Source organism: Pundamilia nyererei, unplaced genomic scaffold, assembly GCF_000239375.1.
Source record: "Pundamilia nyererei isolate P.nyererei 1_Seehausen unplaced genomic scaffold, PunNye1.0 scaffold00306, whole genome shotgun sequence".
NCBI classification, from domain to species: domain Eukaryota; kingdom Metazoa; phylum Chordata; class Actinopteri; order Cichliformes; family Cichlidae; genus Pundamilia; species Pundamilia nyererei.
In genome coordinates, this window is record NW_005187707.1 from 533060 (window position 1) to 547228 (window position 14169).

Below are 14169 nucleotides of genomic sequence, written 5' to 3' on the forward strand. Positions count from 1 at the left end.
ACACACGTACACCTGGGAAACGAAAGCTGCTCACTCACAGCAGCGCCATTGATGGTAATGGGGACATTTGCTTCTCTACACCTTCAGAAGTCCACTATCATCTCTTTTGTCTTTGTGACGTTAAGGATGAGATGATTCTTTTCGCACCTTGTAAGCTGCCTCATCACCTTTGGTGATAAGACCCATCACTGTTGTGTTGTCCACAAAACCTGAAACAATGAAATTGGAGTTGCTAGTGGCCGTGCAGTTGTGGTGTAGCGTGAGTACAGGAGAGGGCCCAGTACACACCCCTGTGGAGCACCAGTTTTCATTATGACTGGGGATAAGGTGATGCTGCCCAGTCTGACCACCTGGTGTCTGTCAGACAGGAAGTTAAGCTGCTCAATCCTAGATCCTGCAGTTTCCTGTCCACCCTTTAGGGAACAATGGTATCCTTACTGGATAATAATTAACACACTCTATGAATGGAAAGAGTTGTAGATGTTGTAGTTGTAGATGAATCTGAAACCAATTTGGGCCAGCTGAAAAATTCTGTGATAATTCCATTATGATTTAAATTTTAAGACTAGTATAGAAAGTGAATTCCCATCAATTTCCATCTCTACATCTATTCAAAAACAACCTTGACCTTTTCAGTAACGTGAAATTTTGTGATTTCTGTAATATCATGATATTTTATCTCGCATTAAACTTTACTCCCCTAAGCTTTAATATTATATCAAACTCACCAGGTAGATGTGTCAATTAAACAGTGTTTACTGTCTAATGGACACATTTTGTTAACAAAATAATTATATATTGCTGCCTTATTGGGTTCTATATCTGTCACTTTTGCATTTAGCATGTTTTTGTTTTTTGTTTTTGTTCTCCAGGTTTCTGCTCCAGGATTTTTGTTTGACAGTGACAGCATCTATTTTTACATTTTCAGCATAGAGACATTACACTGATAATCACTGGAATGATGGGAGTTCCTGCATCCTGTGTGGTGGTGCTAACATTCATTCTTTACAGCCACAGTTTGAAAATACAAAGTACTCTGCATGTGTCTAAAAGGTAAAAATATACACATATTGTTTTATTTTTTGTCTAGCTACAGCCTTACTAGGCTGTTAAAGCAACTTTAATTATAAAAACACAAAAATGTATGGATTGGTATATGATATGGTATGCTGGTTCTTGTTTTGATGTGTTTTTGGTGTAATTGAACATGTTATTAATAATTGATTTTGTCTGTATTACTGAAGTTCTCAGGAAAATGTTCTGAATCCCAGTAAATGTGTGTCCAGGACTAATCAGCAGCAGATAATAGCAAATCCATACAACTTCTCTGTGGATCTTCGCATGCCTGGTGTTATCCCAACTGGGGTAAGTGTGTTTCCACTCAATGTTGGTGTGTGTCTATCAGTAGGGATGTGCAATATGACCAAAATCACATATCCCGATATAAAACATCTATCGTCCCGATAACGATATAAATCACAAAAATATAAAATTTTCTGTATATTCTGTGAATCTCGGGCAGCTCGACTTGCGTGAAGTGTTTCCAGCTGGGCGTCTTGTACCTGGAGTCTAATGTTTTAACTGATACATGAAACTATACCTTCTCAAACATAAGTTGTAATGGCCGCGGTTTTCTTTGTGAGTATTTATTACACGGCGTGCTGCAGGGAAAAGCCTGTTCTAACATTTGACTCTAAGGTTTATTTTTTAGCACCTGGTGGCTCTTTTTTGCGTCTCATCTGTAAACACTCTTCATACTCTTTCACGTGATTCAGTTTACTTTGAAAAGTCTCAACAGGATCTTGAGCTTTATTGTGAAAGGTTTATGTGGAAAATAAACAAGCGGACATGCGATGGTTTTACGGTCGTTGTTGCTAACTTGTTGTGCTTGTCCGTCCATAGTGTGGTTATATTAAATATAAGAGAAAGAAAGAACTTTAAGAAATTAATATAGCCACTACAGTGACCATCAAAACGATGAAAAAATATTGCCGTGAACAGTTTATTTTGCGACACCATGAAGCAAACGATAGCGTAAAATGAAACGATAGATGTTTTTATATCGTCATCCAATATATATCGTTATATCGAACAGCCCTATCTATCAGTTGTTTGTTTCAGAAGTTTATGCGCACTTATCAAGGGTATGAATGCCATGGTAATTTGGGGCTTATAATTAGTTGTTTGGCCTGTTCTTTTAAATAAAGTAGAATGATTGTATAGCTTATATAGTTAATGACTTTAAAATAAAAGAATTTAGTGCACAAGTTTAATTTTTAAAACATGATTTTTCTTTGTCCACACATTTAATACATGCAGGCTCAAATATATTTATATATACGCCCAGTAATATTCAGTGTCCTTAAACAAGTTGTAGGTTAACCAAATGCTTTTGGTAGCCATTAACAAGTTTTTGGCACAACTCTGGATGGATACATGATCACCTTTCTGCTTTTGTGACCTTTGCCAGCACCATCTTACCCTTCCGACCATACACAAACATCACACGGGGAAGACAGGTCAGAGAGGTATAACAATGGAAAATGCACAACATGAGGAAAGATGAGGATGAAAAAGAACTCCCCCCAGACTGAGCTCCAACAGGGAGATCAGTTTGAGAACAGAAAAAAAACGTCTCAGCACTAGGGCTGCCACAAACAATTATTTCGATAGTCGACTAGTCACCAATTATTTTTGCGATTAGTCAGCTTGAAGTGTTTAAGGTATGTGCTAACTAAAAATAAAGACAAGATGATAGTTTATTAAATTTTAATGAAATTTGCGGGTTCTTTCAGTGAAGTTCAATAAACTCAGCCGTCTGCTCCTTGCTACACAGTAAAAAACAGAGTGTCAATTTTACACTTACAGAGTTGATTTTAACTCTGCTTCAGATAACATTTGGTCCCACTCAAAATTAGAGTAAAATTTTCAACATGAAAGACAACTAAATCTTGCTTTGTCCTGGTCAACTCATAAGCGTGGAAATGTTCATGAAAGGCTACTGTACATAATGGCAAAGTGAGAAGTACCAGTTTCTCATGTATTATCAGAACTGACTCAATCTGGTAAAACACAGGCATTTCAGACACTACTTTGCCACAAATAACCAAATGCGGGCGGTAAACAATACCATTCTGTTTAGCCCAGTTCACTTTCATAACTTGAACTCTATTGGGCAGTTGCATTGCTATTGCAATTCCAGAACCTCCTTCATAGCACATGCACCAACTATGAAGTACAAGCCCTATTTTTTTGGATGCAGCGAGGATATGGATAAGAAAATGGTGCTTTGGTAAAAGTTTTTTCTGGGGATACAACATCTTGAACAGTTTGTGGTGTTCCACAATTAAATGTTTTAAATATACACACATACCTTGAGATAACATAGGAGAAAATACAATGTATCTGTAGTAATAAAAGTAGTAGGTCCCAATGTTGGTCAGTAGAGGTTACCAAATCTCCAAAACATGAGGGGAACATTCCTCAGTAAGCACCATGTCTGAATAGCATTCAGTCCCAGATCATTAGACTCTCCACCTAAATTCACAGCTACTGGCCTATTGTTTTTCTCCATGAATCCATAATCAAAACTTTGGAAGAACAAAATCAGAGAACACAATGTAAGATGTTGTTCTTTTAAATACAAAAACAATAACTTCAGTTCGTACTGGGCCACTCCTTCCAAAACATCATGCATCACATCAACTGAGAAGTTCTCAGTTGTGTGAAAATATGTAGCCACTTCTTGTTCTTCGATAAGCCAGGTCCGAGACAGCTCCAATCAACCAGAACTCTGTTATTATAGTTCCGAATTGGTAGATCTCATTCAATGTCCTCCATCGAGAGTGTCACAAGACACACGACGCAACCGACCATCGAGTATCCGGCAGCAAACGTCTCTGCAGGACAATTAGGCTCTCCCAAGCCTAGGAGTTGTCAGTTCCATTAAGGGACCAGTTGAGCAAATCCATAATTCTTCTTTAGGTTTTTAGAGAGTCTGGGAGACTCTCTCTGGGATAGAGAATACGCGAGACTATACAAAAGACATGAGATGCCAAGCGTGAAAGATAAGGGAGAGGGAGAAGGAGAAAGTGCGACTGCCTTCATCAAGAGCCAAGAGAGAAATTTTGCCCCAGAGACAACAGATGTATCCCCTAATGGGATACATCACTAAAGGTGGTTGAGAATAATGGGGCTAAGGTCCTGAAGGGCTTCCAGACAGGCAGATCTGGTTGGCCACCAACCAGACACAGTGTTGGTTGACAAGGAATAGAAGACCACAGTTGTGATACATGTGGTAGTCCCAAGGGACAGCAACATCAGTCAGAAGGAACACAAGAAAATAGAGAAGTGCCAGGGTTGAGTGAATAACTGAAGCAGATCTGGAAGGTAAAATCCACAGTGTTCCTTAATAATAGAAGAATTGAGGGCTCTAACCCCGAAACTGGAAGATTGGCTCAAGCAGATTTCAGGCACAACAAAGGTCATTATCAAGAATTACACAATTAGTACTGTGCCAAAGCCTCAAACTTCCAGGCATCTGGTAGAGCACCCATGCTTGAGAAACATATCACCCCCCCTCAGAGTGAAAGGGTTTTATTTATTTATTTATTTTTAAAATACTGATTAAGGCATACTAGATGATACATAGCCACCTGCAATGCATCTACTGAGCTGACAATGTGGCCAGACTAAAAGTAGTCACCCAACCAAGAGCACAACTGCCCCAACTCACTCACAATGTCTCATCAGAGGAGACGTATACAAATGTAAACACTGCGCTATGCACCATCCCTATTAACAGTATCACTGAAACCAGTGAGTGCATATATATACCACTGCGACAATAATCCTTGAAATACTTATTACGTATAAGATCTATAATGCATTTAAAGGAAGACACCTTTGAAGAAGAAGGCTTAGAATTAAAATAGAATGGAATAGAATAGCTTCTCCGCGAATTGGTACCTGCTGGTGCTGGAGGGGTTTGTGTGTCCCAGGGATCCCAGGGGCTATGTTGTCTGGAGGCCTTTGCCGCTTGGTAGGGTCTCCCATGGCAAATTGGTTCTGGGTGAGGGACCAGACAAAGAGGGATTTAGAAGAGTAGAACATCAAGGAACAGTTCACTCTGCCCCGGATAGGGTGCCCCACCCTGGAGCCAGGCCTCATCTCATAAGCAATGCCAGCCCATCCTTATTTAGGCAATCTCAAAGAAGTTCCTCCAGATGTAATGGTCTTCTGGCATGGCCTTTGGTCTATAGTTTACCTCACAGATTTTCACTGGGATTGATTTGAATTCAGTTAAATTCAACTCAATTTTATTTACACAGTTGGTCAGCGTTTTAGAACACCCCAATTTTTCCAGTTATTTACTACAATTCAAGTTGTTCTAGTCCAATAAATAGTTTAAAATGATACAAAGGTTAACTGCCACAGGTAAAAAAACAACAAGAACAACAAAAAAACCCCAACAAACCCAAAAGGTAAGGTTACCCAAAAACTTTTTCACGGAACTCAAAATGGGTTAACAATTTAAAGCTGTTCTGCAACAATGGAGGTTGATCAAGCCTTGAAAGGCTTCGCCCCAAGTCCAGCACCCTGAGACTGCACACTAAGTGGAAAGGAGGCCAAGGACTAGTGAGTGTCAGAGCCATTATCACTATCCAGGGTGAAAAAACAAAATGCATGAGTACATCTGGAAGATGGCTGCAACTCATCGTGTGCTTAGTAAATGCCCTGGGCAACAGAAGCCTGAGGAAGAACAGAAACTGCCCTGCACAGCATGCACTACCAATAGACAGGAAAGGTGGCTGATATAGAAAATTCTTACCAATGGTTGGAGAAGGTTGGACTGAAAGATGGCTCAGACGCATGACTCATGGCAGCAATGGGAACAAGCTCTAAGCACAAGATCTATAGAGACAGGATCCCCAGATGCAGGGTCAAAGATGACCCTGAAACAATCTGGCATATAAATATAGGGTGCAAGATTGTTTCAGACAGGGCATACAGGAACATCTGTGCTGAGTATGGCTGTGTAAAGGTGGTGAGAATGACAAAAGTAAGATCTTGTGAGACCAGATGCAGATGGAGAAACTAATAGTTGACTAACCAACCAGACATAGCAGTGGTGGATAAGCAGAGGAAAAAGGCCGTAGTGATAGATACAAAGTGATAGCAACTAGGGCTGGGCCATATTATACTGTTCACAGTAATACCAGTACAATGTTAGGCAACGATAAGAAAATGAAGTATCGCAATGGAATATGGATAAAACGTGCATGCACAGTGCCTTTCTTTCCATACGCACATGGCCGAAAAAGCATAGCGGCAGCGGAGAATGAGAAGGGAGAAAGCGCATCGTTGAGTGAAACGGATGAGCCAGAATGGCTTTGTAAAAATGGTGCCACTTCAGTGGTGTAGAACTGGTTTGGTGTTTGTCCGTCAGATACCCACCAAAGCACTTTTTTTTTTTTTTTTTTTTTGGTAGAACATGCAAGCGGGCTGTCGTTATTGCCGTATTTGTTGGACTAAGGCGTTCGTAAATCTGGGAGTAATCTGGGTCCTAAACAGTGTTGCCAATTTAGCGACTTTGTCGCTATATTTAGCGAGTTTTCAGACCCCTTAGCGACTTTTTTTCTAAAAAAAGTCACTAAAAAAAAAGACGTGAAAGCGCGTATCGCTTTTACTTTCAACAAGCAGCGGGTGCTGCAACGCAGTCAGTTCTTCTTTTACTCTTTTACTCTTATGCTGTTTTGTGGATCACAAGGTTTAAAACTACTTATAAACACACACACACACAAAGTAACTCCACCAGAGTGCCTATTTCAGGTCACTTTTGCCGGTCCAAGCCCGGGTAAAGGAGCAGGGTTGGAATTGTGACATTAAAAAAAAAAAAAATTGCTAAAAGAAATTTAATTTACGGTTTAAGGTTACTGAAGTTGGGCTAGGTGGTATATAATGATGTGCTGCGTGATCGCTAGCGACACAGCTATGTTAGCATAACATAAACAGTGAAGCTAGAGGATGAACGCTAACGCTTTTCCACTCGATAAAAGTTAACGTGAAGGTTCCTGATGGTTAGAGACAAATGCAATCGCATGGCAGGATGCTGTAAACGGACCAAACTTCAGTTAGGAGAACAACTGAGATAATCCATCCACAATACAAGGTTAGTCATTAATATACTGCAACAACATGGGAATAGAGCAGCTGTGATAGAATACAGCATTAATGAATCAAAGGTACAGAAGTGGAGGAAACAAGAAGAATGAGTTGAATGAAGTTTGATTTATCTGACTGCTTTGTTTCGCTTAATGTGTCTTATAATCCCGTGCACCTTATAGTCCGAAAAATACATATTTGATTTTTTTATTTGGCACACTGCAGTTTAATGTTGCAAAGCACCTCTTTTTAACTTCAGTGGATATTATACATGGTTATGCTCAGGATATCTCAGCCCATTTCTACTGGAAATGCCTTTTGGTTAAACTTTCAGCAAGGAATTTGCATTTGCACTGTTACATTTCTATATAGCTTTAATGCATCTAAAAAACGGCTGCTTGTTTAAGTGAAAATAAACGGATGGCATTTTTTGTTGTTGTGGAGTTGTATTTTGTCTCACATCAATTATATCGTCAGTTATATCGTTATCGCAAATTTTCAAAAATATATCGTGATAAATATTTTTGGCCATATCGCCCTGCTCTAATAGCAACTAGGGATGGGCGATATGACCCAAAATTCATATCTCGATATTTTTTACCTGGACGGCGATATAAGATATATATCTCAATTTTTATTTTTTTTTAAGCCATAAAGTAAGAACAAAAAGAGAGCTCTTAGTCAAAGCTGTGTCCCAGATGTCACACAGGCACTTTTATTAACATAGAGCATAGATGTACATAAGATTTACTCAAAAATAAATTATGAGCATTTATTAAATAATCATGCTCCATAAATAAAAGAAAACAATGTTGTTTTTGTGCATAACAAAAAGCTCACAATTGTGCAGTCAAAATGTAAACTAAAAGACGCTGAGCATAATAACAAAGACAGATTTCACAGCTGCTCTGTTCCCAACTTCTACTGTGTGACTGACAGCATTGAGTTTGAAATCCTCTTCGTAACCACGTCTCTTAACAGGTGCCATTTATAGTCCTTATACACAGTAGGGTAATATTACGTTGAAGCACAGTACGTATCACTCCGCGAAGGCTCCTCGGTAGCCGTAATGCTCTGACAATCCATCAAGCGGTGCAGCACCGTAGCTTACCAAAGTCGTACTAAAACATTTTTGACAGATTGCTGAGCACATAAAATCGGTTCGCGGCCATCAAGCACAAACAGAATTCATACATAAGGCACGCTGTCAACTTTTGAGAAAATGCAAGGATTTTAGGCTGTGCAGCGCCTCTGGGCTGCATGGCGTTAGCGTGGTTAGCTCGTTAGCGTGGTTAGCTAGCTAACACGTTGACGGCATCCAGCCCCACGCACGGGGCGATGTGCAGTAACCCTGACACGGCAAATCTCCGTTAACATCTTGTTGCTTCCTGCAGGTGAAGCGATGGGGGAGGAGGGGGAGCTGTGTTCAGTGAAGGAGGGGCGAGGCCGAGTAACGTTGCGTAAAGACAAAAGTGGACGAAAGAGAGGCAAACTTGCGGCTCCACAAGTATAATTATAACGTAACATAGACTATATCGATATAAAGGATATTGTCACACCTTATATCTCGTATAAAAATATATCGATATTTTTTAAAAACTCGATATATCGCCCAGCCCTAATAGCAACATCAAGAAGAAGTAACACAAGAAGTTCGAGAGATGTGGAGTGTTAAAACAACATTGGTCCCCATAAGCACAGTGACCTCTGTGGGGCAGTGACCCCCAAACTAGGTGAGTGGCTTCAGCAGACCCCAGAGTGCAGTCCTAGATACTAGTCAGGGTCCTGTCTAGTAGAGGCTCTAAGACTGCGCTTTCCTGGACGGAAATCTTGGATATCCCTCCTGGGATCTGCTGAAGCCAAGGGGTATTAACTAGTGTGTGTGTACGTGTTTGTTTATTTGTTTTCTCCATTTAGGACTCATTGATGTCATTGTTTTCCTTAATATTTCAGTCGGACACTTACCTTTGCATGGCATTTCCAGTTCCAACTAGGCAAGATGCATATATTGGTGAGTTTTATCTTTTATTAATTTATTATATATTATAAAACCTACAGTGATTGGCAATTACAGAAAAAAATGTTTCTAGCTGACCTATAAGCTGGATACAAAGTAATAATGACAAGTTCAATTTATATCAACAGTTGAAATGGAAATTTTAAAGGCATCATTGCTATCACATGGTGTCACCATGATTACCTTTTGTATATCTCCTGTGTAAATTTCTTTTCACAATATAATATTTTATTAATTTCACTAAAAAAATTTGATAAAATTTCATATTTTGAAACATTTTTCAGGGAACTAAGTCATTGCTAGCTTTAAATTAATTAGAGGGTGGTGATGATCTTTCTCCAATTGACCAGTCTGATGTATTTTCAAAGAATCAGGCTGTTAGTCGATAAGGCGATTTGTTATGTGTGAACTTCACTGTCAATTTGAAGTTGAAATTTTTAACCAGTGTTTTTCTCTTCAGTGGACTTCATACCTCTTGCCAGTATGGATACAGTCCATCACATGCTGCTGTTTGGCTGTCAGACCCCTGTGTCCACCAACAGCTTTTGGTAATGCCCAACTTTAAATTAATTTTGTTAGTGTTTTTGTTGTTAGGAAAAAAGCCAGGACCCAGGAACAAAAAAAAGGACCTTGCGTAAGAAGTGCAAGTTAAGCCTCTTTTTTATTATTACCTACTCGAATAGATTTGCCACAGTTCTCCATGCTTTTCAGGGGTTTCTATTAGGTCATAGTACCAGGTACTGAAATACTATCTGCTCAGCTGGGTTTTTAAAGTGATCAGAGCAGGTACTAAAATGTGACGTCGTCAGACTGCATGCCACCAATTGGCTGGTCAGTGTCGCCACTTAATGAGTCACGAGAGCATCTTATTCATGAAAAATCAAAACCACCATTTTTGAAACCCAGCAACAGTTGTAATGGAAAAAACTGTAATCTTAGACTATATTCTTATTTAAATACTTAACCATTATTAAAATAATGGCTAGCTGTGAACATCAGCACAGATCAAATCTAGTTTTGTTTAGTGCACCAATAATAGCTTTTTATTTTAGTTACCCACAACCACTGACTGTGGAAATGTAAATGCAGCATAAAAAAATGACTTAAGCAAGCATCATCTTCAAATGTAATATGAATCCCAAACTTGCACCTAGCTCTCACAGGCCTGCCATTTCTCTGCCCATTGGCACGAGAGTAGTACCCCTTCTAGCTGTATATGCACCACCAGCAAGGGAGTGGTCTCTGTGTCCCCCTTTGGGCACCTAGAGGCACCCGACCCTCAGAATGAGGAAGCCTCAGTCCCTAAAGGGGCTCCACTGGCAGGGATACGCTATTTTACCTGATATGTTTCCACCTAAGAGGCCCCACTTAAGCTCTATTCAGGTTGTCAGTCCAAGAGGTCTCTCAAGCACAAAAACTTTCTCTCTCTGCACACAAAAGTATTTTTTTTTACTGTCTCAGGTATAACTCCCAGTTAGCATGTTAGATGTTCAAGGTACCATGTCAGTTGTTTTCATTATTGTATTTCATTGCTGTTCACCAAGAAGGTGACTCCAACAATGTTCAAATGTTACAATCAATAAAAAATGAGTATTCTTCTTAAATAATTGTAAATTCTCAGCCTGCAGGCCAAATGAGCCAGGTTAGGCAGGTGATACCTTTCCCTGCAGACACAGTGACAATGCCTCACCTACAGTGTTGCATGTCAGCTGGTAGCTCAGCCCCTCCTCAGTAGCACGCTTGTGCCCCTTTCTGTGAGTGATGACAACTGTTGCTGGTTCAGGCTTCCCCGTTTCCACAGAATTGTAAACATTACTGTGAGAAATCCTTTAGCAGTGATTAGGTTTTTCAGCATTAATGTGAGATTTCTAATTTTTGAGATGTTGTACAAATGGAAGAAAGCTCTCTTACATATTTGTCTCATATGCACACTTTTTAAAAAATATTTATACCCTAGGTGCATCTATTAAGAACCTGTGTGCACAGGATTTTTAACATAAATTATGTTTTTAGTGTTAAACTGTAATTATTCTTGTTATCCATGAATTTTTAAATGTTACTATTTCCAAAAATAGCAAGGAAAAAGTAGTAAAGCATATGATGCCAAATTATAGTTATTCTCAGAGAAATCCTGTGTGCTGGCTCAAATTTGGGTATAAAAACTAGACTTCACTCTGTGTCAAGACTTTGCCTTAAAAAACTAAGAAATTAATGTTTTTATTTTAAGTAAGTTTTTGACAGATTGATAACATTTTCCTATCTTTATGACAGGTGCTCTAATAAAATGAACTGTAGATCAATTGAGTCCTTGGCTTGAATGTTTTTTCAAATAACTAAACTAAACCTTGTTACTAATTCTGACAATGTAGTTTCATCCTGGTAGTTATATACCGTCTATGACTTCAAAGTGAAAATGCTTAGCAGTGGTTTTGACTGCTGTTTTTGCTTAAGGTACATATGAAAAGCAACATGTATTCACAAACTAAAAAACATACAAATTCTATTGGACAATTTTCTATTAGGTTATGTCTTTCTTAATGTCACTGTAAATTTACCTTATAGCTACACTGAATACATAATGTATGCTGACTGCAAGCAGATGCTGCAAGATCCAATGAGAGAGAGGCAAAGCTTAGTTATTTTTGAAGTGTGCAGTAAAGAGATGGTGGATATACTGGACAAAAATTCTTGAATATGTTGCATGAATATGAATTTGATAAGCAGAAGAAAAAGCAGAAGAACACAGAGAAGTTTTGAATGGATGTACTGAAGGAGGATATGTAGAAGGTTGGTGTGGGAGGGGGATGCTAGACATATGCCATGATGAGATGGAGCCTGGTCATTCACTGTGGCGACCCGAAAGGGTGCAGCTGATGCAACATGGTTCTTTTGATTTGATGCTATACAACTGTAATTTGGCCGTAGAATTGCTCAATGACAAATGGTCAACCTGTCCTTGACTTAGTCTTACTATTGAGTTCTTAATGACAAATATTCTCGTATTGTAATATTTGTAATATTATTTGCTTGTGCGTTTGTCTTTCGTTATGTAAATGCCTCTATATGCTTGCTCCACAGCAAATGGCTAAACTGGAGATAGTTGTTTGTTTTGTTCTGTAACTGCCTTTGGGATTCACTGTTTTGTGGTAATTCATTAAGGGACTGTGGCAGTGTGCAAGGCACTTGTGAGGATGAAGCAGCAATTATGTATGCCTGGGCTCGAAATGCACCACCTACCAAATTACCCAAAGGTATGTCTATGACTTTTTCTGTATTGAACTGCTGCAGTGAAAGGGGGTGGAGTTTTATTTTTGACATTTATGTTAAAAGAAGAATCTGTAGGTTTTATGTATAATATTGTTATGTAGTGTATGCTACTCATTTTTTTCCCTCTTCTTCTTTTACTGTTTATATTCATGAGGTCTTATGTCCATTGTTAACCACTATTCTCTGTATTTTATCAGATGTTGGCTTTAAAGTTGGAAGAAGTTCAGGAATGTCCTACTTTGTACTGCAAATTCATTACGGAGATATTAGTGCTTTCAAAGGTGAGTCCTTTTGAAACATAAATATAATGTAATAAAAAATATATATTATGTGCTCAAATTAAGCAGCTCAAATTAAAGCAGCAGTAATTCAGTAAAAATCTGGAAAGATCCAGAGTTTGAAAAGTAATTTTAAATACTACACTAAGACCATTCACCTCTGAAATAAAATGTTGCAATCTTTTATACCAAGTGCAATAACTTCTTCTAGTGTAGTGTAGTGTATATATCATTTCTGATATTTCTTTTTTTGTTTTTATTGAGCATCAACAATGTAGTACAAAGACATAGATATAGCAAGGCCACAATGCTCCTTTATATATATACTCCACCCCAAGAACATATTGGACACTGATCCAGAAGGAGAAAGAAATTAAAATAAATAAATGAATAAAGTGAATTTAAATGAGGTACAAGGAAGTTCACCATTTTTGAAGATGTGCCCTTAAAGGGGAATAGTTTACACAAAATGAATCCCAATCACACAGAAAAAAAAAAGGATTTACGGCAGCTGTCAAGCATCTTTCAGGTGGATATGGTTTTAATTTACTCTAAATGTTTTAGCAATGTATCCCAAACAGCAAAGAATCTCTCCTTCGACCCCTTGAGAGCGTACTTTATCTTTTCCAACTGTATAAATTGTGTCAGGTCACTAAACCACAAAGCCGCTTTGGGTGGCTTTTTTGACTTCCAATGCAAAAGTATCCTTCTGCGTGCAAGCAGTGTAGTGAAAGTGATTATGTTTTTATGGCTCTTCCTTAGTGTTCTATATCCTCTCTCTGTGACACCAAATATGCCCATAACTGCATTGGGTTGAAGCTCAACATTCAATGCCTCGGACAATGTTTTGAAAATTGTTGACCAGTAGGCTTTTAAAGTTGGACATGACCAAAACATATGTGTTAAATCGGCAGAGGGATTTCTACATCTCTCACAGCATCTCTATGTTTGGAAATATTTTGGCTAGTCTTGCCTTGGAGTAATGAATGCGGTGTAGAATCCTGAACTGCATGATGTTTAATTAATTTGGCACAGAAAGTGCTGTTGTTTACTCTTAAAAGGGCACTCTCCCAGGTCTCCTCCTCCAAAACCATCCCCAGCTCATTCTCCCAGTCTGCTTTGATCTTTGGCATTGTTATATTCTGAAAGGAGGCTATACAATTACTAATTCTTGAGATTAGGCCTTTAGGCTTAAATGTCAGTTTCAACAGATCATCTAGAGCAGTAAGTGGAGTTATATTTGGAAAGTCAGGGTTGTGATGCTGAAGGAAGTGACGAACTTGGAAGTATCTAAATAAGCTGGGCCGAGGGAGGTCAAATTTGTGTGATAAATCCTGAAAACTTGCCAAGACACCGTCTATATTAGATTAGATTAGATTAAACTTTATTATTCCCTTGGGTGGGTTCCTCCGGGAAATTCAGTTTCCAGTAGCAAAGCACCGA

At 38.7% G+C, this 14169-nt stretch overlaps 1 protein-coding gene across 3 annotated transcripts in view; it reads left to right on the top strand.

Annotated features, from left to right (window-relative positions):
- pam (peptidylglycine alpha-amidating monooxygenase) overlaps nucleotides 1–14169 on the top strand; it is a 51066-nt gene that overhangs the window by 8690 nt on the left and 28207 nt on the right. Inside the window, exons 2-7 of one of the 3 annotated variants that reach the window (XM_013915454.1) lie at nucleotides 873–1053; nucleotides 1245–1365; nucleotides 9118–9175; nucleotides 9642–9729; nucleotides 12341–12432; nucleotides 12646–12729. In XM_013915454.1, coding sequence (XP_013770908.1) covers nucleotides 959–1053; nucleotides 1245–1365; nucleotides 9118–9175; nucleotides 9642–9729; nucleotides 12341–12432; nucleotides 12646–12729 — 538 coding nt within the window. In that variant the 5' untranslated portion in view covers nucleotides 873–958. The remainder of the gene's footprint in view (nucleotides 1–872; nucleotides 1054–1244; nucleotides 1366–9117; nucleotides 9176–9641; nucleotides 9730–12340; nucleotides 12433–12645; nucleotides 12730–14169) is intronic. The other 2 variants (XM_013915455.1, XM_005751326.1) reach the window with 2 other exon arrangements.